Raw genomic sequence first — 25162 nt, 5'->3', positions numbered from 1 at the left:
GGCTGATGTAAAGTCACTGGTGTGGGACCACACTAAGGACTTTAGTGGTCCTGGGACATCCCAAAATAAGTGGAATTCAACTTTGTATCCAACAGTCTCGTGTGAGTGAGCCCAGGAGCTCTCCCCTTGATGACCACAGAGATGTTTTTAAAGTGCTGGATTCAATCTTAACTATGCCAGGTGTCCCTGGTGATTTGTCTGTTCTCTGCCAGTTCTGCCTGTCCCTGGCCAGGCAATGTGACACAATGGTGACTGTGGGATGCATGAGTGTGCTGCTGCACCCTGAGGGGCCCTAACTCAGCTGCTCTGGGGAGGAGGTGGGGACAGAGTATTGGAAAGGTTGAGCTCACAGGGCCTGGAGCCGGTGAGTACCGCATTGCTTCTGTAGTCTTCTACAAAGAAAGAACTCTGGGGTCCTCAGCCAACTCAGAGGTTTAAGGGGGCAGTCTACTCTTGTTTCTGCCTCCTCTCATACTGTGGCAAGACACAGGAGGCCTTCAGGGCAGCTGCTCAGAGGTGTCAGCAACAAGGAAGCTTTGGTGGGTTCAGGTACTGGAGCAGGCCAAGAAGGCCCCTTGCCCAGGCCCTGTGTAGGTCCCCTTAGTGAATCCAAGATCTAAGCCATGTTTCTCAAGCCTCTACAAGTGGGTCATGCACAGAGGGAAGCATGAAGAAAAGCTTCAGGACTAGGGAAATTGGTGCAGTATTTGACCTGAAGACATGAGGCCCTGAATTCAGTCCCCTAACGCACAAAGCTCAGCAGAGTAGCATGAGTTCCAGTGTTGGAACAGACACAGGAAGGTCCTTGAGGTTTACGGAGGCCTGCTGGGAGGATTCTAGCTGTCCTGGGGCTCTGGTCATCAGTGGATGCACTGATGGGCAGTGTGGGAGAGACACTGGAGTTTGAACGACACAAAACCCATATAGCTATATGCTTGTCCTTCTGAGTAACCCTAACCTCAAGGCTCTTCCTCTCCTACCCTGGCCCGTCTAGTGGCTGGGAACTGCTTCTTTCTTGACATTTCTTGTTGTGACCAAACCTTTGGGGGGGGGCACTCATCCAAATCACAGCAATGATATCCAGGATACCCTGTCTCCAAATCTAGCCACATAGAGCATTAGGGCTTGGGTAGAGCATTCAGTCCATACACAGAAAGCAGAAATAGGCATATGCCAGCAAGTCACAGCCAACCCAAGGTGTAAGACCAGGATGGGGGTAGACAGCAGTGGGCTTGTCCCCTCCGAAAAGGTGACTGGCATATGAGCAGAGGCCCAGTGGGGATAGGATGCCTGGTAGGTTTTATGGACATGGGAAAGTATAGCTGAGTGGAGAGAGGGAGAGGAGAGAGATGTCAGAGGTGAAGTCTGAGCTGGGGGACGCTGGGAGGGGACACCAATTGATTTTGTAGTAGGCTTGAGGCAGGTTAGGAGCAAATGTGCTTCCAGAAGCTTCCTCTGGCATCCTAAGAAGAAGAAGCTGCATGGTCAAAGGCAGAGCAGCCTAACTATAAAATGGTGGTTGGGATCCTGAAGAGAAGGGAAGGAGTCAACCAGGGCATGAGCATCTCTCTCTCTCTCTCTCTCTCTCTCTCTCTCTCTCTCTCTCTCTCTCTCTCTCTCTGTGTGTGTGTGTGTGTGTGTGTGTGTGTGTGGTGTGTGTGCTTTCACATCTGGAGGACAATTTCCAGGAGTTAGTTTTTCCTTGCCTTATGTGGGTCCAGGCCTCTGCCTCAACTAGTGTTGATTTCAGATGTGCAGTGACACCACTGGTCCATTTCCATCAGATGTTAACTCTGTCACTTCCCTTTTACCCCTGGGTCTTTAGTCATCTGGCTGTGTGCTAGAATCCAGAGGTGTGTAGCTTTGTTCTCTGTATATGGATGCCCAGTTTCTAATGCTCCCTACTAAACAAACTGTGAAATCCCCTTAATACTTCGGCGCTCCCTGGGCAGCTGGTTAGTGGATTCACCCATATCACAGCCACACAGTGTTCTCGTAGTGGCTGTGCCATACACAGATAGGGTAGATTTCTAATAGGAAAACCTCCTTACCCAGACTGAGTTTATCAAGGTTCTAGAAAAATCCAACTGGATTTCTCTCTGTGTGTGTGTGTGTGTGTGTGTGTGTGTGTGTGTGTGTGTGTACACGTACATGGAAACCAGAGGTCAACCTCAGATGTTATTCCTCAGGGGTCAGCCACCTTGTTTTTGAGATAGGGTTTCTTATCAGCCAAGTAGGTTAGACTGGCTGGACAGGGGGTCCCAGGAATCCCACTGTCTCCACCTCCTAGCACTGGGAGTACAAGCATGAACCATCTCACTCATCTCTTTATACAGGTACTGGGGACACAACAATCACTTTACCAACTGAGCCATCTCCCCAGACCCCACCCTGGATTTTTTTATTGGAATTCATTGACTATGCATATATATGACTTTAAGGAGAAATGGTGTGTTTGTAATATTATCCATCTCTGTAATATTATGTTACTATCGTGTGGCCCTATGCAGCAGGGACGTCCATCTGTCTGCAGAGGTCCCTTAGGTCTCCCTTACTGCTTCAGTGTCTTTGGGTTGTGCTGCTCCTGTGGGTGTTTCCTCTTATTTTCAGTGTGTTTTCGGGGTGGCTATTACTGGTGCAGAGGGCTGCTATTGACTTTTCAGGAATTCATCTCCTCCTCCTCCTCCCCATCTTCTTCCTCCTCCTTCTCTTCCACCTCATCCTCCTCAGTCCTCTTGACATGGGCTGACAGAGCTCAGGTTGGCCTTGACTTGCTATGTAGCCAAGGCTGGCCCTGAGCTCCTGATCCTCCAGTCTCTGCCTCCCAAGTGCTGAGATCACAAGTGTACGCCACTACATTTGGTTATCAGTAAGATTTTCATAAATTTTCCCTCCTTATAATCCCCAGATCTTAATTATCATACACTTTATCATAAAATAAACCACAGTGAAGCACAGCTGGCTAGCATTTGGGTCATGACCCTGTATCTGTCTTCTGGAGTGAAACGGCATCCGACTTCCCTCCTAATGTCACTGTTACAAGGTTTGGAGACCAAGATTACCGTGTTGGGTGGTGTGAGGATCACTGGTGGTCCTCTGAGAACTGACTGTTTGCTTGGCTTTTAAAGTGCCAGGGTCAGGGACACTTTGTCCTCTGCTGCTGGTTTCTCTAGACACAGTCTCGCCGAGTAGCCCGAGCTAGCCCCGGACTCTCTGTCTTCCTGGTTGGCCTTCACAACCCTTCAGCCTCAGACTGCACACTCTCCCCCACATCACCATGCCTGGCTTTGTCATTTTAAAAAAGTGTCCATTTTCAGCCTCTTCTCTCTCTCCTCCCTGTCTCCCCGACCCCCCCACCCCCCACCCCCCCACCCCCACTCCACAGCCACCTGTGACTTCAGCTCCGGGGCATCTGGGCCCTTTTCTGGCCTCCGTGGGCACCTGCACACACATGGCACACACATGCACAGGCACATGGCAGATCGTCCCAGACCTGTTTGGTCTTCACAGACTTAGTTTTAGGCTTTGTCCATGAACATCGGTGTTTACTTAGACCTAAAACAGTGGTTCTCAACCTTCCTGATGCTGTGACCCTTTAATACAGTTCCTCATATTGTGGTGACCCCCCCCCAACCATAAAGTTGTTTTGTAGCTACTTTTTAACTATAATTTTGTTCCGTTATGAATTGTAATGTAAATATCTGAATACAGGATATCTGACCCACAGGTTGAGAACCACTGGTCTAGAGCAAATTGTCTTAAACTGGGACTCACAGCCCATACTGGGTCATGTTACTAAATGTGGAGTTGAGAAAAAGCTGCCTCAGTTTAACCTTTTGAGATGGCTTTGTGTTGCTATGGACAAATAGATCCTTGTTTGTTTTTAATAAAGAATATTGTTCTTTCATAATGAATGGGCCACATATCCATGCTTTTATTGACTGGGCGGCTTTCAGTTTTGTTGCTGAAAACATTAATAAGAATAAGGCTTCTTTGAATAGTCGTGCACAAGTCTTCCTGTAGACTTTGTGAATCCCCATTTACCCCATGTGATTATGGTCATAAGTTTGATAAGTGTTTCCTAAGAAATTGCCAAGCAGTGGCCCATTGAGTATACCATTTTATATACTTGCCATAACAGTACACAAGCTCCCAGGAGATTCACACCCTCACCAACACTCACTGCATCCATCTCATGGGTATGACAGATGATTGGACGAATCACCATTTACATTGGCTCATTTGCATTTCTTTGATTGATGGGTTGGTGCTGAGGGCAGCCCTTCTTGTACTGACCATTTATAGATCTTTTGGGGAAGGTGTAGTTATCAGTTATATTATTGTTGGCTTGCAGAACTTTGTTACATGTTCTGGAGATGAGCCCTCATCAGATATATGCACTAGAAATATGTTTTCCCAGCCTATGATTTCCTACTGGATTTCTTAATGGCTTTATAGGTTTTTGTTTGTATTTATTTGTTTAATTGTTTCTTGAGCTCTACTCTTATTTTTCTCTATCATTATCACTTGTTGTTTTTGTTGTTATTGTTTGTTTGTTTGTTTGTTTGGAGACGGGGTCTGGAAATGTAGCCTAGTCTGGCTTTGAACTGGGGACTATCCCCCTGCAGCAGGCTCCTGAGTGTTAGGATTACAGACTGTGAGTCACCAGGCCTGGCTCAGCTCAAGTGCTACTATATTTTTGTTAATGGCCTTTCTTCTGTTTACCTTGAATTTCTAAATTATTTTGTTATACGTGTGTGTGTGTGTGTGTGTGTGTGTGTGTGTGTGTGTGTGTGTTCTTGTGGGTACACATGTCATGGTGCATGTAGAGAGGTCAGAGGACAATTGGTGGGAGTCAGTTCTCATCTTCCACCCTGTTTTCCTGTGCTCTGTGTCTTCAGGACAGTGCACAGGTTCATGGCTTCCGGGCAGTTCTGTCTCCACCACCACCCCACCTCCTCACCATAGGAGCGCTAGAATTACAGAAGAACGTTACACCACATCTGACTTTATCTGTGGGTTCCCAGGAGCCAAATTTAGGTCGTCAGGTTTGCATTGCAAGTGTCTGTACCCAGGGGACCCCTCACTGGCCCCACACATCTGTTTTTACCTTGAGGAGGAGCTCGGGTCCTCATGCTTTCACAGTGTTACTAACTGAGGTACCTTCCCAGCTCCTAAAAGGCTTCGGTGTAAGAGTCTGTATCGCTGCTTTTTATTCAACTCTCTTCTCCTTCTCCTCCTCCTCCTCCTCCTCCTCCTCCTCCTCCTCCTTCTCCTTCTCCTCCTCCTCCTTCTCATCCTTCTTCTCCTTCTTCTCCATCTCCTCCTCCTTCTTCTTTTGGTTGTTGTTTGTTTGATTGGTTGGTTGGTTGGTTGTTTGGTTGGTTGGTTGGTTGGTTGGTTGGTTGTTTGTTTGTTTGGTTGGTTGGTTGTTTTTTTAGACAGGATTTTCTGTGTAGCCTTGGCTGTCCTGGAACTAACTTTGTAGACCAGGATAGCCTTGAACTCCTTTCTTCTTCTCCTCTTCCTCCTCCTCCTCTTCCTCCTCCTCCTCCTCCTCCTCCTTCTTCTTCTTCGATCGAATTTTACTCTGTAACCTAGAATGGCCTGCAACTCTCATAGCAATCCTCCTGCCTCAGTCTCCTGAATGCTGGGATTACAGTCATGAGCCACTGTGCCTGGGTACCTATCTTCTTCATCCTCCTCCTCCTTTCTTCTTGATTTTTCGAGACAGGGTTTCTCTGTGTAGTCCTAGCTGTCCTAGAACTCACTTTGTAGACCAGGCTGTCCTCGAACTCACAGAGATCTGCCTGCCTCTGCCTCCCAAGTGCTGGGATTAAAGGCGTGCGCCACCATGCCTGGCCTGATAGAAGAATTTAAAGGCTATGATATTCTCTCTGGGCACAACTTGACCCACACTCAGCAGATCTTGACAGCCCATGTCTTCACTATCACTCAGTTCAAACTTTACCTTCTCCAACCTGTGGGCTCATTACAAGTGTATTGTTTCATTTCCAAACACTTAAGATTTTTCTAAACATTTATTTGGATTTTAACTTATTGCTGCTATGGTAAGATCCATTTTATGTACCAGCATCTGGTATATCCTGGCAACCACAGGGTAGGCTTTTGAAAAGAATGTATGTTCTACAATCTCTGTATAGTGTTCTATAAATATTAATTAGATGAAATTGGTTGATAGTGGCTTCTGAATCTTTTATATCTACTTGCGCCAGTTGCAGAAAAAGAATGTTTATATCTTCAATTATGGTTGTGCTGTATCTGTTCCTTCCTGTGGTTCTGATTTTTTTATTTACTTATTTACTTTGCTTCAGATATTTAACAGCTATGTTTAAGTGATGTAGTTTAGTATATTCTGTATTGTTCTGTTCTGTCTTTGGGATGAAATAATCTTTTCATCATGGAATTTCTGAGTTTCTTATCCTTTCTCCCCCCTTTTATTCTAGCCCGTCCTGTGCTTCTGTACTCAGGATATCGTTTCTGTAGAAAGCGTGTTACTGGGCATTTTTATAACCCAGTCTAAAAAGTCTCCCTCCTCACGAAGACAAGCCCTTCCTTCCGGCATCCATGCTGCTCTGGGCAGCTCACACAGAAGGCTCCTCCCTGGGGTGTGTCCTCCACATCTGTCTGCCCATCCTACTATGAGAAACGAAGATGTCTCTAGCTCCCTATCTGATTTTAAAAAAACGAAACAAACAAACCTCACTGCTGCTGTGAGCATTCTTGTACAGGTGGCCCTATCTGGAGACAAATCCTCTTGGGACACCAGCCAGAGTGGCATTGTAGGCTCACATGTGGCTTGTCAGGGCTTCATTGGATAGGTAGCCAGATTTACCAGGTGTCCAGGGCTTGAGTACAGATTAGTGGTAGAGTGCTCACCCATTCGATGTTCACGCGGCATTCAGGTTCAGTATCACAAAAAATTTAAAAGCCCGGGATGTCCATATGAAGATGGGAATGACCAGAGAGAAGGAAAAAGACATGGAGAAGAGAACTAGAAGGAGCACCTGGGCTTGAGGACTGGGACCCACTGCCCACACGGAAGGGATCACCTTAACTAGGGACAGGGTGCCACATCATGGAGCAGGAGGGGAAGTGTTGTTGTTTTATTCTTTTGGGGGGCCTGCCACCCAGCTTTCAAAAAAAATTCTCACGGAGATGAATCCTTATGAACACCACCTAGCCTTAGCCTCTTCCTGTTCTCTTACTTCTGAAAATCTTACTCTTACTCCGTTGCTGGTTGTGTAGCTGGGTGGCTGGCCCCTGGAGTCCTCCTCCCTCTCTGGCTCCTCCTTTTCAATCCCTCTCCCCAGATTTCTCCTTCTATTTATACTGTCCGTCTGCCAGCCCCGCCCATCCTCTCTCCTGCCTCACTATTGGCCGCTCAGCTCTTTATTAGACCATCAGGTGTTTTACACAGGCACAGCAACACGGCTTCACAGAGTTAAACAAATGCAACATCAACAAAGTAACACAGCTTAAAATAATACTCTACAACAGGGAGGCAGGCAGGTAGATGGTCTGGAAAGCACTTTGGGGAATTTGCCTTTGGGTACAGCCTCTAAATAAGTGGCTCTCAACCCGTGGGTCATGGCCCCTTTGGGGGTGGAACCACCCTTTCACAGGGGTCCCCTAAGACCATCCGAAAACAGATGTTTACATTATAATTCATAACAGTAGCAAATTTACGGTTATAAAGCAGCAACAAAATTTTACGGTTGGGGGTCAGCACAGCGTGAGGGACTGTGTTAAAGGGTCGAAGCCTTAGGAAGGCTGAGAACCGCTGCTCTCGATGAAGCAGAAGCACAGAAACATAGAGAAGGAAGAGGTAACCTCTTCACCTGGGACCAGGGTATGTGGTTGGCCAGGGAAACGGCGGGTGCTTCTGAGGCCCAGCCGCCCCGAGCGTGCAGGCCGCCCCGAGTGTGCAGGCCGCCCGAGGCCCTCCAGGCTGTCCTGAGTGTGCAGGCCGCTCTGAGTGTGCAGGCTACACCTAAGTGTGCCGGCCGCCCCGAGTGTGCAGGCCGCCCCGAGGCCCTCCAGGCAGGCTGTGTGTACAGTTTCCGACCTACCTTGTTGGTAGAGACGTGATTGTAGTACAAAGGATCTTCTACACCTGTGTCCGCGGACGACAAGCACTTTGAGAACGTTACCCACAAGGGGTGGACACTTGCAGTTCTCCTGTCCAGAGCTTTTACTGTGCACTGTGAGCAAGATGCATGCCACTCCCGAGAAAATGTATGGGGGAGGGTCTGGTCGGTAGGAAATGTCACCGGAAGTCTCATTCTACCCCCAAGGCAGCCCTGGCACATATTCTGGTGTGTCGTTTTGTTCGTTTGCTTGAACAGAAATGGGAATAAAGACCCTGTCCCTACCCAGCAAGCTCCTCAGGCTGGGGTGGACCAAGGCTGGTGCCTTCCCCATTCCTGTGAGGTCAAGGAGGGCTACAGGAAGAGATAGTCTAAAAAACGGTAGCTTGCGGTGAGATCTTTCCCGTGTCTCCCTCTCACTCCCCTCCCCATCTGTGCCGCCGCTGAGCACAGCCAGCATGGCGGTACAGGGGAGTCACACAAGGAGAGTCCCCCACCCTCTCTTTCTGCCTGTGTCCTGGTTCCTGCCCACACCACATGTCTCTCCCCCTGCTGGGTCTCTGTCCTCCTCCAGACAGCAGTGACAGTGAACTGGAGTTGTCCACAGTGCGCCACCAGCCGGAGGGCTTGGACCAGCTGCAGGCCCTGACCAAGTTCACCAAGAAGGAGCTGCAGTCCCTTTACCGAGGCTTCAAGAATGTGAGTGCCCCTGTGTCCCCAGTCCCCATTAGAGCCTCGAGAGAGATCCCGACCCACCTTCCTGTTTCCTACCCAGGAAATGGGGTCTTTGCAGGGCTCGTATGTAATGGAAGAGCTATTTGGGGGGGTGGGGTTCAGCATGGATGTTGTGAAAGCCACCGTGCCCTTCTGTGACAGTCTCCAATGCTGGACCAGTCGGGACAGCATCGGCATGAAGGGAGCAGGCCCCGCAACCCCGTCTACCCTGCCTTCTGCCTGCCCTACAAAAGGCTTCGCTAGCCCAGGGCTCAGAGGGGCACATTGTGCCTCAGGTAGTGGGCACCTCATCCTTCCAGAGGGTGGAGAGAGGTCAGCCCTGTGGAGTCAGGCATGGAGCCAGAAGTGGCCAAGGCCACTGAGAGGTGACTTCTCCCTGCAGGAGTGCCCCACGGGCCTGGTGGATGAAGACACCTTCAAACTCATTTACTCACAGTTCTTCCCGCAGGGAGGTAAGTCCAAGGCCAGGCCTCCCCGACTGCTTCCAAGCCCTGACTATGCTCCCTTTCTGGGGAGGGGACCTTGGGACCATTTCTACCTTCCTAGCCACCCCTTCCTCTTTGGAGGGCCTGATGCTGCTTCTGACCTATCAGAGAGGAACCCCCACTGGGCATAAGCTCCAGGCAGGACTGTGTGAGACTGGAACAGACTTCCAGATAACCCAACTCTAGTCTTGCCCTTTCTCTCCCCCAGACGCCACCACCTACGCACACTTCCTCTTCAACGCCTTCGATGCGGATGGGAACGGGGCCATCCACTTCGAGGTAGGTCCCCGCTGACCCCTGTGTCCTGCCCCCGTGGTCTTCGGAGTGGTTCCTTCACCCCAGTACCAACTTCTTAGGGCTGTTGAGTGAGTCAGACTCGATCCTGGGCAGAGCCTTCCACATGTCACTCAGGACACAAGGAGACCGATGGCAGCTGGCTAGCTTTCTCTTCCATTCTGGGAGTTTGCCTCCAACTTCGTTAGCCAGCCAGGGAAGCTGCCAGGACTCCCTCAGCTAGCAGTGACCGGACGCAAGTCTACACCTTTGAGGTCAAGGATTTTTAAAACTGTATTTATCATGTGTTTGGGGAGGGGCACACGCCACAGCAAGTGTGCGGAGGGAGGGGCACACGCCACAGCAAGTGTGCGGAGGTTAGAGGACAGCTCTCACGAGTCAGCTTTCATGCACCATTTGGGTCCTGGGGATCGAACTCAGGTTGTCAGCCTTGGCGGCAAGTGCCTTCAACAGCTCACCAGCCCTTGTTTTTGTTTCTTTGAAACCAGGCCTCTCTGTACAATCCAGACTGGCCTCAAACTCGTAATCCTCCTGCCTTAGCCTCCAGAGTGCTGGGAACACAGCCATGAGCTACCACGCCTGGGTCTCAAATGGCTCAAAGTGGGGTTTCAAGTCATTGTTCCCTGACCTTATTACTAAGCAAGCAGGTCAGAAACACTCAGAACATGTTGAGTGGGCTTGAGGCCTCCAGGTTGTCATCCCAGCAGGACACCATGAGTGATGGCCAGTGTTGCTCAGAGTGGGGAAGGAGAAGCCAGAACCCCACACATCGCTCCAGACAGCCTGGGCTCCCCAGGAGCAGTGGTATCATGGGTTCCTCCCAGGGCTGGCCACATGCAGTCATTTGAGACAGGCCCCATCTGTGGAGCCCAGGTCCCTAAAAATAGTTGCAGGAGAAAAGCTGAAACCTCTTCAGAGAGGACCTCACTGAGAGCCAGCCTGATCGATACGTGCCCCAGCTTGGCTTCCAAGGCCAAGGACGGCCAGCAGGAAAGCGGTCTAGCAAGCACACGGCTCCGAAAGGCCGTGGACAGCCAGGCCGGGGTAATAATAACTCGTCAATAATGCCACTGGGTTATTTTTACACAGCACCAGCCACAGTGATACACCGGATGGGCCTGGGAGCCCGGGCTCAGCTCTGGGACCACAGCCCCCACGCCCACCAGAAAGGCCATTCCCTCTGTATACACACAGTATAGTTACCACTTATTTTCATTAACACCTGAGGCACCGAAGTCATTGCACAAAGAAAACACAAGGAGAACAGGGAGCTAGCCGGGAACTGTGTGGCCTCCCCAGGCTTCCCCTGTGGCCAGTTCCTGAGGTTCCGCCCTGGGACCAGAGCCTCTTGGAGAAGCATGGAAAGGAATCCAGTGAGAGGCACCCAGCCACGACCATGTAGGGGAGTTTTACCTATCCGTCAACAAACCATTCGGTCAGCTTCAGGACCCTTTTGTGAGTCCATGGACCAGGAAGGTCATGGTGCCCGCCCCCTCCTGTGATCACCACTTCCTGTCCCTGTGGACCCTTCCTAAATGACATAGAGAGGGATCTTGGGGTAGGTGATGTGTCTGGGAAGCAGGGCACGTCAGTGGCTGAGATGGGACCTCTGGCACCTTCTCGGGTCATTCAGCACTGATACCTTCCAGAGTCTTCCACACACTTCTCTGTGTGTGAAATGAATCTCTTTGGCTTCAGTCCCCCGAGGAACTTCCTGGTTGTGGCATTCTGCTCTGGGAAGCTTTCTACAGGAAGCAGGGGGCGGGGCACATATTTCTACTGCTCCATCCTGCTCCATCCTCAGTGTGCCCCCGGGGGCCAGGATCCCAGGAGTCTAGAATGATCCTTTCAGGTGGGTGGACAGTGCTCTCTGGAAGATACTTAGCCCAACTCAACATCTCAGAACCTTCCCACCCTTGACAAAATGAAGGGCAACAGCAGAGGCAGTAAAACTGGCAAGCTGCAGCGGAGCCGAGCGGATGCAGCGGAGCCGAGCGGATGTGGTCCCAGGTCCCTCCTGCCCTTCCTCCACCTGCTGTGGACAGTGCTGAACATGGATGTGCCTTACCAGTCCATGCCACGAAGGCCCTTTCTAATTCAGCTGGTTTATCTTACCAGAGAAGTACAGAGCTTTCCAAACACTTCAGTAACTGTGGGTGACTCCCAGGTACCCAGCTTGGAAACGGCATTGGACACGCTGCTCGTTTGGAAAGTGGAGCTATCACGTGTCTGGAGGGTGGGGCCACCTCTTTGTACTGTCTCCCCAACCCTATAACGGCTTCCATGTTACTGACCAAGTTGGCCTCCCTAATATGGTGTGAACTGTCATCTCAGGTTTCTTAGCAGCTTCTTTATGTTCATCTTTGGGATCTTGACTTGGAAACCTGAGTAAGTCCTGGGTGCCTCTTTGGAGTTTACACCTTGGAGCCTGGAGTTAAGACTGGTGGTGATCACACGTGAAATTATGCTGCTTGACAAATGAGGCCCTCCGGTGGCCTTGCAGGGACAGTTCTCAGTCCTCTGTTAGCTGCGGGCTGTGTGGCAAAATGCAAGGTTTCTAGAAGATAGAGTGATTGCGCCCCCTCGTGGTCTACTTGAGAAGGATCGCATCCAAACTAGACACCATACCCGTCAGCCTCCTAGAGGGAAGGCCTGTAGAGCGGGCAATGTGGAGGTGATCTTCCTTGCTTGGGTAAACCACACCAACACTTTCCCAAGCTTAAGAGTGTAAGAAACCCCACCTCGTTTCTCCTTTGAATTTTTTTTCATGACTTCCAAGGCCAGTAGACTGACAGGGCAGACTTTGGGAAAACTGGGTGACCCCCTACACCAAAAGCTTTAGGCCCAAAGTCTCCTTGTAACATGTTTCCACAACCCCTCGTTTAGATTTGGTGTCTTAAGCCTCCCTGAGCACACACTTTTCCCCCCTCCTCTTGACACCTGACTGCAGGAGTCAGGTGTCATGTGACTCAGGGAAAGATCTCCAGCTCCATCAGACTCCTTGGACCTGCTTTCTCTTCCCCCTCCCCAGGTCAAGCCCCCTGAACTGGGGACTCCCTAAACTTCTCCCTGGCTTTGCTCTCTTTTCAAGGGTGCATCTCCCAGCAGCTCCTTGGAAAGAGTGTGTGGGAAGTGATAGCCACTGGGTATCCCCCGGAAATACCTTTTTCCCTTCCTCTCTTTTGCCTGCTGCATGGATAGAACTCCAGGGAGGGTGTTTCTCAGGCATCATTCCCCCAGGGCTACTGTTCAACAAGCCATCAGATGACTCTGATCAGGTGTGTGGGACCTTATTGACAAGGATGGATGATTGATGGATGGATGGATGATTGATATTGATTGGTTTCTCCCAGTTGGCTTTGTGTTTCTCTCTGGAAACCCTCTCTTGGCAGCCAGTTTTGCTAAGCTTCCCCAGGAACTCCTGTGCCGTGGGTTCAGCTGTAGCTGATCTCACACTGTGCCACTCGAAGCGTGGGGGGCGGGGCCTGGGAACTGAGCTTCGCCTTCTGGGAAATCTTTCCCGATTTCTCTGACTCACTTTGCTGCATTTTCTCTGGTTCTGCCTGGAGTTTCTGTCCTGGTACTCACTGTCCCCCGGGATCTCTCTCTCTCTCTCTTTCTCTCTCTCTCTCTCTCTCTCTCTCTCTCTCTCTCTGTGTGTGTGTGTGTGTGTGTGTGTGTGTGTGTGTGTGTGTGTGTCCACGTGCACTTCTTGGAAGACCCCACTTGCTCCTTCAAACCAACCAGCTAGCTCTTTCTGGTCTTGGATTATTCCTCTGTCTTCTTTTATAAACAGTGTCCTATGTTTTTGCGTAAGGCATGCCAGGTTTCTAACCTCTGCATCTCCTTGTTTTTGTTATGTTTTTTTTTTTTTTAATTCCTCCTGGAATGTTCTGTTCCTTACAAATGGCTATTCTGTTTCCCTTGGTCTCTCCTTGTCCTATGGGCTTCCTTGTGGCCAGAGAGTCTAACCTGGGGGTGGGGACCGAGTCCTTTGAGGCTCGACCCTGTCCCTCTGCAGCCTCCATTGGCAGTTCCCCAGGATATCCCCTTCCTTTCAGAACAGCCAAAGAGGACCCCGTGGTGGGGAGGGGAAGAGGGCTTGCTTCTCATGCCTTCCAGCTGGAATTTGTACACAGCAACTGTGTGAACATTCGAGTCTTGTCATGTTATCTGTCACATCCCACAGGTGACAGTAGCCAACCAGACTGAACACTGTGCACTTAGCTTGTTAAGCTAAAAGGGTTCAAGGACCTTTGACTTGTAGACGCTTCGTGGACTAAAGTAGAACACTCCCCTGTGCTGAAGGATCACCCCAGACAGCAGAAATACATGAAATGAGCACAGGCCACCAAACTAACAGTTAAGTCTCTGCTTGACTCAATGTTGACTTCCATGCACACACACACACACACACACACACACACACACACACACACACACACAGAGGCACAGTTATGCATGTGCTCACACACATAAGGACACACAACCTCACACACATGCACACACACCCACATGCTGACCACCTGAAGGGACACATCTGCCACTCGACTGTGGAAGACCCTCGTTTGAAGGAAGGTGACTTTCAGTGGGAGTCACATGGTGAGCTGGAAAGGGAACCCCAGCCATGGCCGCTGCTCCTCACCCTCCCTCTCCTCTACAGGACTTTGTGGTCGGGCTCTCCATCTTGCTCCGAGGGACAGTCCATGAGAAGCTCAAGTGGGCCTTCAATCTCTACGACATTAACAAGGATGGTTACATCACCAAAGAGGTACTGGGTTGGCAGATCTGCCTTTCCCTCCTCTCCTGACGCCACTAGCCTGGTGATTCTCAGCCCTGCCTTGTGACCTTGCCACCCAGTCCCACAGACAGTCTGGTTTGGCCCAAACAGTTTTACCTTAAACAGTCACTATAGCTTCTTGTTTGGGAGACAGGTGCATTAAAAAAAAAAAAAAAAAATCTATCTCCAGTTTCTCTTGGGAGTCACTGGAGAGGAGGAGCCAGCTCACTCTCTGTAGCTCCCAGGCACCTCAAATGCACTCACCACTGCCCTGGTGGTAGCTTGGCCCTTGGAGGGAGGCATCCCTGCAGTGGAAGCAGCTCATGCATCCCTCTGTCCTCCAGGAGATGCTGGCCATCATGAAATCCATCTACGACATGATGGGCCGCCACACCTACCCCATCCTGCGGGAAGACGCGCCCCTGGAGCATGTGGAGAGGTTCTTCCAGGTATGTGAGCCCTGATCTTTGATGGGGGGGGGACGGACAACCCTAGTGAGCCTCTTACCCTGGTTGAGCCTTCAGCCAATGCCAGTGAAGAGATGGGGTTGGGCTCCCCACCTTAGCTGATGGTCAGAGTCCCTTGGGGAGTGAATGAAGCCCAGGCCCTCTCCCAGTGAACTTCCTCTGGAAAAGGAGGCACTCTGGGCTCCTAGGTGCAGAGGCAGCTGGCACCCACACAGGGTCCAGTGTTTTAGAGCAAGCTCCCTCCTCCCACCCTACCTGAGTAGTATTGAAGTTGCCTCCGTTCTGAAGGGGCTGGAGGAACCAATGGTTTCCATTTTATCGGGGTCATCCAGTGCCTCTGAAGTGCTGGCTTCTGTTCCAAAGTTGAGGGATTAGGCAGGCACAGAGGGAATGCTGGGAAGCTAAGCTAAGGTGAGCCAGCAGGGAGCCCCCTAAGCAGGCCACCTGAGGAGTCACCAAGGGTAAGGTTCCCTGGAAAGGGTGGGAAATAGAGGGGCCAGGAGAATTGGAGGAAGGCATTCACCCCACCCCCGCAGTGTGCTCAGGCTGGACTAGGGGAAGGCCCTAAGGGAGATAGGCTCACCTTGGACATGGTTTGCAGAAAATGGACAGGAACCAGGATGGAGTGGTGACCATTGACGAGTTTCTGGAGACCTGTCAGAAGGTAGGTGGCTTCAGATGTTGTGCTTGGAGCCGCTGTGGTCTCTGTCTCTGTCTCTTTCTGTGTCTCTCCGTCTCTCCGTCTCTCTCTCTCTCTCTCTCTCTCTCTCTCTCTCTCTCTCTCTCTCTCTCCCCCCCCGTCTGTCTCTCTCTCTCTCTCTCTCTCTCTCTCTCTCTCTCTCTCTCTCTCTCTCTCTCTCTCTCTCTCTCTGTGTGTGTGTGTGTGTGTGTGTGTGTGTGTGTGTGTGTGTGTGTGTTTCTCTCTCTTCCCCTCCCTCCCTCCTCACACACAGGATCCTGTTCCTGCCAGGGTGCATGGTGGATGCCATTAGCTGTCCTCAGGCCCCACTTACTGGGAAACTTCCATCTTTCCTGAGTCCATCTCCTCGCGTCCCCTCCTTCACCCAGCCCTGACTCCCCTCTCTCAGCTTTTCTCATGGTATCTCCAATCAGAGAGCAAATGTGGGGTCAGCAGGAGGGTGATTAGCCCAGTGCCCGTCCCCCAGACAGAATCACACTAAGGGAAAGGTACCTAGCGCTTTCTTGGCTCTGGTCCCTGACCTGATTTGGAGCCAGGAGGGTTTTGTGCATCAGTGATGACCAGACCCTGCCATCCATCCCTAGGGATGACAAGCTGCATCCTGCCACTTGGACTCTGGGACCAGCTGCTCCCCACTTCTCTGCTCCTCGGTATTCCATCTACCTAGTGAGACATAGTCCCTGACAGGAATCTGCAGTCAGTCAGGGTTGGGGAATACCACTGCCCTGCCCCAGATCCTGACCAGCCTCTCCTCTCCTTTCTTCACACAGGATGAGAACATCATGAGCTCCATGCAGCTGTTTGAGAACGTCATCTAGGACATATGGGAGGGACCCTGGGTGGTCATTGCTTCTCAGCCTGGAGAAGCCTCAATCCTGCCTCATATGAGCAGCCTCTATGAGAAACATTTTTCTAATATATTTGCAAAAACTGAGCAGTTTACTCCCAAGACAGACACACAGACACAGTCTCTCCATCACACACACACACACACACACACACACACACACACACACACACACACACGGTTCCTCTGGCTTGGCAGAGGAGGTGGCAGCCAGAAGGCACCCTCGGCTATTCCCAGGTCAATAGGTGAGGCTGCCTCTGGGGTGGCCAGCCTTGGATGTTACCCAGAAGGAGCTCAGAGTCCAAGAGTGCCTGATCTACAAAGCAAAGGTCCTTTGTGTCCTTTCTACCACTTGGGAGACCAGGCTACTCACTGCCCATGGACCCACGTCCCTAGAAAGTTCCCAGAAACCTTACAGGGGCCAAGAGAGAAGAGGTCTGAGGAGGGGAGAAATAATGATAGAAGCTGAGCCTGCAACTTCATGCTATGCTCGTCTGGGGTCCCAGAACCCCAGTGCCAGGCCACCTATTGTGGGGTGAGCATAGATCGTGAGAGGCCACTGGGCTATGTCCTTTAAGAGCGGGGCAGGGTTGAGATTTTTGGAGAAGCTGGGGGAACAATTTGTCCACACTATTGGGTGATGGACCAGACCATCAACTGGCCAATGGGAATGTGGTGGACAGAGGTCTCCCAACTCCCAGCACCAGGCTGGCCTCTCCAAGGTTCTCTTTGGTTCTAGGGGGAGGTCACCTGGCTCAGGGACTGATAACTAGGGAGCTGGACTGTAATGGGAAAGGCCTAGTAGGGGGCAGCCCCCTCCTCTTCCCTGGCCACTTGCCAGGTTCCTTGGCACAGTGGATCGGCCATAGCTCTGTGGCGGCCCTTGAACAGGCTCATCCCAACCCATACAAAAAGCACAAACACCCTAACAGATCAGGCCATGCCCACAAGGGGAAGCAGGTTGGGGGAGGCCTGGGTCTCCACAGCCCTGACTCAATGGCCTGAGGAAGACGCTCAGAATCCATCCTGTGCCTCAGAGCCTTGGGGTCTCACAGCTCTTTCCCAGCCTGGCTCGCCAACATTCTAAAGCACAAACCCGAGGACCGTGCTCGCCTGGGCTGCACCCCGGGGATGGGAGCCCCCATCAGCTCTAAGCTGAAGCTAGCCATAAGGGATGGGGACCTGTGACCAGGCAGCAGGTCCACAGACCCTCGGGAGGAGAGAGCTGCTCCTGCCTGCCCAGGCCTCCCCCATAAGGGACCATGTCCCAGGTAGCATGTTCCCCCAATGGAACATTCCCACAAAATACATTCCATCAGCTGTAGCCCAGTCTCTGCTCAGGCCCAGCTCTGAGAGTCAGTGGGTGTTCCCCCAGAAGGCCAGCCCCAGGATAAGGGAGGTCCTTAGAGGAAAGGCAGGGTGACAGTGGCCCCCATACACAGGTGGACCCCCATCTCAGGGCTGCACTGACCCCATCTCCATCCTGACTGGGGGCTCCCATTACCCCATCTAGAGACTATCAGCTTTCCCTGGCTCAGGGACCTCCCCTACCCCAGCCTGGCCCTTCCCAATGGGGTTCCTGTGCTGGTGAGAAGCCAAGGCCACAGGAGAAGGTTACCACTCTAACTGACCCCACCCCCTAGCCTCTGGCTGCACGCCCAACTAGGAGGGGTCTGTCCCCCTGGCAGGGACATAGACTGGCCGCATGTCTGCATGGCAGAAGTGTCTCCCTTGGGTGCAGCCTGGGAGAGTGGTTCCTGTCTCAGCGCCCACCAATATCCAGTCCTATATATTTTAATAAAATAAACTTGATAAAGGAGATGGATTCTCTTCGGGTTTATCTGAACTGTCAATCAGTCGGTCCCTCCCTGCTGCTGTTAACTACAGTTCCTGCCCAGTAGCTTGATGGTGAACACTGACAGATGGCTTTGAGGGAGGAAATATCCAGAAACCCTCAGACTCCCAATGTGACATCAGGAGAGGGGAAAAGGCACACACCAAGGACCCTGGGGACCTCCGATGGATATCTGTTCCAGCGCTGGAGCTGGGAACACGAAAGACTGTAGGACACAGCGGCTTTCTGCGATGTCATTTATATTTCATCTCCAGATCATTTTTCTTCCCAATTCCAGAAAGTTACTCCTGGGTGTCCTTTGGCAAGGGAAGGCAGGTCATGTGGAAAGGAAGCAGGAAAGAGATGGCAGTAGCTTGGACTGTAGAGCACTTACCTGGCACTCATAGAGCCCTCAATTTGATCCCTAACACCACGCAAACTGGGCATGGTACCACATGCTTGTAATCCCAGCCCTCAGGAGGTAGAGGCAGAAGGATCCAGGATCAGCTGCATGGTCAGTTTGAGCCCAGCCTGGGCTACATGAGACTTTGTATATTTGTGTGTAGCATAGCAGAGAGAGGACTCGCTCCTGCCCGGGGGTGGTTGGAGCATGGTGGTCAGGTGGTTGTTTGTGACCGAAAAGCCAGATGCTTGGAGCAGGGAGGTGATGGGGGGGGGGGGGCGATATAGTGCCTCGCAAGTGGCCCCACTGGACAGAAGATTGATGAATGGGTGGCAGAACAAGATGAGGACTGTAAGATAATCCCCGAGGGTCCTGAGCCGTTCTTAACCACACAAGGCAGCCAGTAGCACCCCATGGCATTCATTGGGAACAACAGGTATAGAGTCAGTCGGTTGTATGACCCGGACAAGTCACACAATCTTAGTGCTTCACTTTCCTCCCTCGTGAAACGGCACAGGAAGAGAGAGACAGAGACAGACAGAGTCAGAGAGACAGAGAGACAGAGAATCAGAGACAGAGACTGTGCCGCACTGCAGGTTCAGGCTTACACGAGCCCAAGGGTGTTCAGTCTGACAGTGGGTTCAGGCCTCTCTGTAAGCTGGAACACAGGGGCTCCAAAGGCTGCTTCCATGAAATGTGGCTCCTCCCTGCCTCTGCCCTCTGTCGTGAGCTGTGTCCTCCTGCCCCTGTGGGACCTTCTTTGTCTCTGAAGGACACACTCCCTAGAGGAACCAACTGCTCTAAGCACTTCCTTCTGGGTGTGCTAGTTAGCACATGTAATCTCAGCCCCTAGGATGCTGAGACAAGAGGATTAATCCACGTGTCTGTGGACAGTCTGGGCTACACTGACTTCCAGGTCAGCCTGGGCTATTCAATGAGACCTGTCTCAGACAGGAAGACAAAAACTGTCCTTCCGGCTCAGTTGGGCTGTCCTCTGCCCAGTTTCTTACCAGCCTGTGGATTGGCGGCTCCTTGGGACAGATGTCAAGGCTGACCCAAGCAGCTCTGGGTAGCAGTCCCCACTCACTGGCCAGCACAGGATTTGGACAAGAAGGAGGTGATTGTGGGCCGCTGAACAAAAGCATCTTATCCCTGCAAGCCTACCCTGAAAGTAGAGAAGGATAATGTCTCCAACACACAGTTCCAGTAATTCCTAACACGGTACCATGTCTCTGAAGGCCTTTGACATCTTTGTCATGGGCAGAGGTCCCATGCTTCCACTCAGGAACTTTCTGCCTCATTCTGAATATAATGTCACTGAACCTCAATTTCCTTATCTGGAAAAAAAAAATCCTTGATTCATACTTTGGCAATTGAGGGTTGTCTGTCTCTTTTGAGACAGGGTCTCACTACGTAGCTCAGTCTGGCCACCTCTTCAGTGGCCTTCCTACACACTGACATTTTTGTATATTATTTCCCATTCTATAGTAGCACAACTCACACTGATAAGTCATCAGATAAAGGACATTGTGACGGTCTCCAGTTTCCCTGGTCACCCCAGTCTGCTAAGGTGAGAAAGTCTATACCAGTAAGACCATAGCCAGTGATCTAATATCCACATGTCCGGTCCCTTGTACCACCCACCCCACCATATGACCCCAACATAAAGAGGGCCCAGAGCAATCTCTGATGCCTGTCACCTCCCTGCCACCATGGCCCATGAAGTAGACCTCTCATGACCTTAATAACACAGTATTGGGGAACGTCATCCCCCACCCCCATGGCACTCAGCCACACAGCTTCCCAAAGAAATGGCCAGTCAGCCTTTTAGGGGCTTCTCCTCGGTGATTGTTCACACAACCTGCAATCTGGTTGCACATCCTAGTGCTGTGCCCTCTACTGACCACCAGGGGGAGACGGCGCCATGTCTCTTTTCAACAGCTCTGACTCAAGGTCCCAGGGGAAGACTTGGAAGGAAAATTGTCATTTCCTTCAAAGGACCAAAGACATTTTCCTGTTTCTACTTCATCCTTCTTGGGGTTTAAAAAAAATAAAAAGCGCCACTCATGGAGTGTATCAAGAAAGAATTCCATAAATGCACCCAGAGTAAACCAACCTGGGGGGGGGGGGGGGGACACCTAGCTGTGTCCTGTTTTATTAGCCAGGACACAGAGAACCCCTCACACACAAAACCACTTGGCCTTCTCTTACCTTGGGGGAAAAATATCTCAAGACTCTCCCTCATGGCTGCCAGCTGACCCCCTATGAGCCTCAGGAGGCAGGTCTGCGGGAACCCTGGGAAGGAGTGTGGAAGAGCTGAAAGGCCGTTTCTCATGGGACTGAACTTCAGAACATCCGCACGCTCCCCCTTGGAGGCAGAGTTCTTTGTGCGATCTCAGGACTCTCGAGTCTGATCTACATTGTTCGGTGACCTGGAACCTTCAGAGACATCAGCACCAGCCTTTGTCCTCCAAACCCAGGCCGCCGTGGCCACCCTCAGGGGCTCTGCAGCAGCAGGGCCGCTTGCTCTTTGTGTCCCTCCACTGCTGGTCTGCTCTGCCTGGCTTCTACTTCCTTCCTCCCCGTGCCTCCTTCCCTGCCCTGTCAAGCTGCCGTTCCCAAACCTAAATTAAGGGAGACACTGAGCTAGTTTCCCGACCACACACACACACACACACACACACACACACACACAAACGAGGCCACAGCCTGAGGAAACCAGGGTGAGTGCGCTGCACTCTCTGCCACCAGGACCGGAAAGCAGGAAAGAAGTGCAAGGCTTCTGGGGATGGGCATGGTACCCGGGCCACAGGGTGGAGAGGACAAGTGTGAGGGAGGATCCAAGGAGTCCTGCCTTCCCAAAGAGCCATGTCTAAACAAGAGCAGGCACCCGGAAGATGGTTCTAAAGGTAAAGAGTTTGCTGTGCGAACATGAAGACCTGGGTTCGGATCCCCAACACCCACATAAAAAGTGTCATGGTGCACACACATGTGACCCCAGTGCAGGAGGATAGCGAGAGCTCACTGGCCAATCAGTGAGATCCAGGTTCAGTGCGAGACCTTGTCTCAAAAAAATAAGTAGATCCCCAAACTTGTCCTCAGGTATTCTGTCACTCTTGGGACTCTTGCAGTCAGCGTGACATTTAACCAAGTCACCTAGAAACTGTGCTTGATTCTCTCTCTTCCTAATTTCCAATAAAACTAGATATTCAAAACTAACTCATAAACATTGATTTGAAAATTCTCTCCATAGTCATAACAGCTACTGCCTCCTCGTAGGTCTTAGACATCACTCTGCTTGACTACAATGTCCCAGGAACTTCACGTCCCATTTGCTTCTAATTCATACACCTCTCTACCAGCAGAGCACATTCTCAAGTGACTATTCTGCCAGATCTTTGTGCTTGGGACATTTATATAACAAACACCTTCATGTTTAAAAAAGGACACATCTAAAGGACACTGAAGACACTGTCCACAGTCTTTCCTCTGTGAATGGCCCTTGTCCTCCACCAAGAACGAGCATCCTGTAACTGAGACTGTGTTAGTTTTATAAGTCCACTGTTGAGCATACCCAGCTCTAAAAGTCAGAAGTGAGAGGAAACGTAAGTGTGTTTCCTGATGGGCCAACTAAGTCCTAGGAAAAGGGAAAAGGAACGGCACCAAGTTCTGACTGTCCCCTCCCCTCAGGCAAAGCATCTCTGTGACAAGCACCAGGATCATGCTCTTTCAGGTAATCCGGGAGTTTCACTGAAGCAATACTGTAAGAAAAGGGGAATTTAAATTTTTCACATGTTTGTGAAGCTTGGAACTTAGGTTTCTAAAATTGTATAACCTGCCTCAGTCAGAGCGTTTGTCTGAATGAAGATTTATTTAATTACAGTCACAGCGGCCATATGCGACGGGGCAGGAGTAGAGCATGTGGACTTCGAGGGCTGAAAGCCCTGAGTTCTCACTTCGCTTTTCCAGTTACTGGGACCTGAACACTGATTTGTTTGACACAGCCAATTTCTTGTACGTTAGAAAAAAAAAAAAAAAAAAACACTTGCCGGGCGGTGGTGGCGCACGCCTCTAATCCCAGCACTCAGGAGGCAGAGCCAGGCAGATCTCTGAGTTTGAGGCCAGCCTGGGCTACAGAGTGAGTTCCAGGAAAGGCTCCAAAGCTACACACACACACACACACACACACACACACACACACACACACACACACACAAATAAGATGGAAAGTGGTAGAGGAAGACCTGATGCCAACCACTGGTGTCCCCAGGCACATGGATGCGTGCACCATACACGTATATACAAAAATAAAATCAGTAAATAGCTCAAAGTTAGAGACAGTGGAGCCTCCCTCAGCACAGGAAGTATTTGTGGCGCAAGCTCAGAGCACAGGGGAATCCCTTCCGCTGTAGGACACGTTCCAAGGGAGAACAAGGTCCGGCCTACGCCAATCAATGCATTCTTTCCTGGGCCGTTGTGATTGGTTGAGGGATGAGTGCTTGGAGGGACCACAGCTGCTGAGGCCCAGGTAACCCTCAGCTGGAATGCTGGGAAAGGAAGCTATTGCTATAGCGGATCATGCCATTCCATCTTCCCACCAGTGGGAACGGAGCCCGTGAGGAAAGAGGTACTGTCCCGGGGGGAGCGGAGGAGAGGAAGGAAAGGGGGTGCCTAACCCTTTGAGGTAAAGTTCAAACTGTACCTTCAGTGCTTGTTCTCAGTGTCTGGACTTTCCACTTATAAAAGCCCCTAAAAGTGTTCCCAATACCCACCCTGCGACACAGCCTCTTGGAACTGGACGTTCAGCTCTTAGCTGGAAACTTTTCAACTGCTAATGTCAAGGTCAATGTGTTTTCCAGACTCCTGCAGCCCGACTCGAGAGGGGGAGGATCAGACCAGCTATTCTGCTGATGGAATGCCTTACAAGTAGGAGGGGGGTCTAGGACTACCAGCGTGGCGTGGACACACCCCAGAGGCAGTGAATGCTGCACACCTGAAGCTTGGGGGTGGGACTGGGCGGGGGGGGGGGGGGGGGGGAGGCCGCACTGTGCACTGGGCCCAGGGAGCCCCGGGCAGAGTTCCAGGGTGAGGCCCAGCTGCTCCGGCCTGGAAGTTTTCAGGTCATAGGACTAGCTATGAGGTTGTGCAGAATCAAGTCTGAAAGCCCACTGGTGGGCTGCGTCTACAGCTGGGCTTAGCTGCTTCAGCACCCTCCCCTGGAAGCCCAGTCCAGCCCTCCTCCCTGCCCTTCCTCTCCAGTACACAGCTCACTCATGAGGCATCACTTTTTCCCAGTTTTGAAAAATCACCAAATACAGTAAAACCTCCAGAAACTAAAAATAAGGCCCCTGAAGAGCAGATCATCATTTAGTTCCTGACAGCCAACCGAGTTTTGAAGCCCTGGAGTCCCCTGCTTTGTTGACAAACTTTCCCGGCCCTGAGCGGAAGTTTCTCCTGGGTCCAGAGGGAAGGGGGCTGGTCTTGAAAAGTTTCTACACCCCGGTAAGCCTCTCCGCCAATGCAGCAATCAAGGTCAGACCAAATAAAACGGAATTAAGAAAAGCCCAGGTTTGATGGGTAAAACACTCTCGGATGATTTTCCAGACCCCCAGAGAGGAGACAGGGAAGAGAGACCAAAAAACCACGTGTCTGTTTTCTAGGGGGCAGTTTAAGTACCCTGTGGGAGTCGGCTTGAACATCTCTGGGGAGGTGGGTTTTCTGAGATGAGGCAGGGTTTGAGGAGAGAGAGATTGGGCGGGGGGGGGGGGGGGTTGACGTGGAGGTCTCAGACTTATTTCCCTGTCCACTCTGTCCCTGTATATGTGGGAAAGCAACAGGATATTGGTTGAACAGGAGGCATCTCCACTGCAGAGCTCATTACTCCAGGTCCCACTCTGGCACATTGCTTCATTCATGTATTAAAAGAAAATAGTATCTCTGGGCTTGGGATGTAGCTCAGTTGGTAGCGTGCTTACCTAGTGTGCACAAAGGCCTGAGTTCAATCCCCAGCACCACATAAACCAGGTGTGGCGATGTACACCTATGATCCCAGCAGCTGGAAGGTGGAGGCTGGATTGTTTGCAGTATATGTTTTATTTGGATATGATGCTGTTTACTTCTCTCCTTCCCACGTTGATTTTATATACAAGCTGTTATGACCTCATGAAATATTTTTGGCAACAACCTATTCTGGGGACTGATGTTATCATGAGAAAAGAAACTCTGATTCAGTTTCTCCTGCTACACAACACAGATCACTTCTGGTCTGTGGAGGATCTTCTCACACATCGAACAAGCAAGCAAGTTTGCAGTAGTGGACACCATCCAGGGGATCCTCATTCAATCTGACACGATCTGAAGATAGCACCAGACCCTAGAGGTTGGGGTCTTGGTTCCCAAGAATTCCCTCTTAACTTCCCATGCTAATCATGAGCCCAAGCTGGTTTTACTTACACAGCTGACCAAAGGACCCTTGATTCTCTCCTGAGATTTGATCAGTTTGCTGG

At 51.1% G+C, this 25162-nt stretch overlaps 1 protein-coding gene across 4 annotated transcripts in view; it reads left to right on the top strand.

The window, feature by feature from the left end:
• Kcnip3 (potassium voltage-gated channel interacting protein 3) overlaps nt 1-18238 on the top strand; it is a 74151-nt gene extending 55913 nt beyond the window's left edge. For 3 of the 4 annotated variants that reach the window (XM_059261362.1, XM_059261364.1, XM_059261365.1), the window contains 7 exons: nt 8686-8810; nt 9229-9298; nt 9540-9610; nt 14289-14396; nt 14750-14854; nt 15474-15536; nt 16343-18238. In XM_059261362.1, the coding sequence (XP_059117345.1) occupies nt 8686-8810; nt 9229-9298; nt 9540-9610; nt 14289-14396; nt 14750-14854; nt 15474-15536; nt 16343-16390 (590 nt within the window). In that variant the 3' untranslated portion in view covers nt 16391-18238. The remainder of the gene's footprint in view (nt 1-8685; nt 8811-9228; nt 9299-9539; nt 9611-14288; nt 14397-14749; nt 14855-15473; nt 15537-16342) is intronic. The other variant, XM_059261363.1, reaches the window with a different exon arrangement.
• Nucleotides 18239-25162: the final 6924 nt, after the last annotated feature.

The sequence above is a fragment of the Peromyscus eremicus genome, chromosome 4, assembly GCF_949786415.1.
Source record: "Peromyscus eremicus chromosome 4, PerEre_H2_v1, whole genome shotgun sequence".
Taxonomy (NCBI): Eukaryota; Metazoa; Chordata; class Mammalia; order Rodentia; family Cricetidae; genus Peromyscus; species Peromyscus eremicus.
Note: the sequence above shows the minus strand (reverse complement) of the source record. Positions and strands in the feature narration are given on the sequence as shown.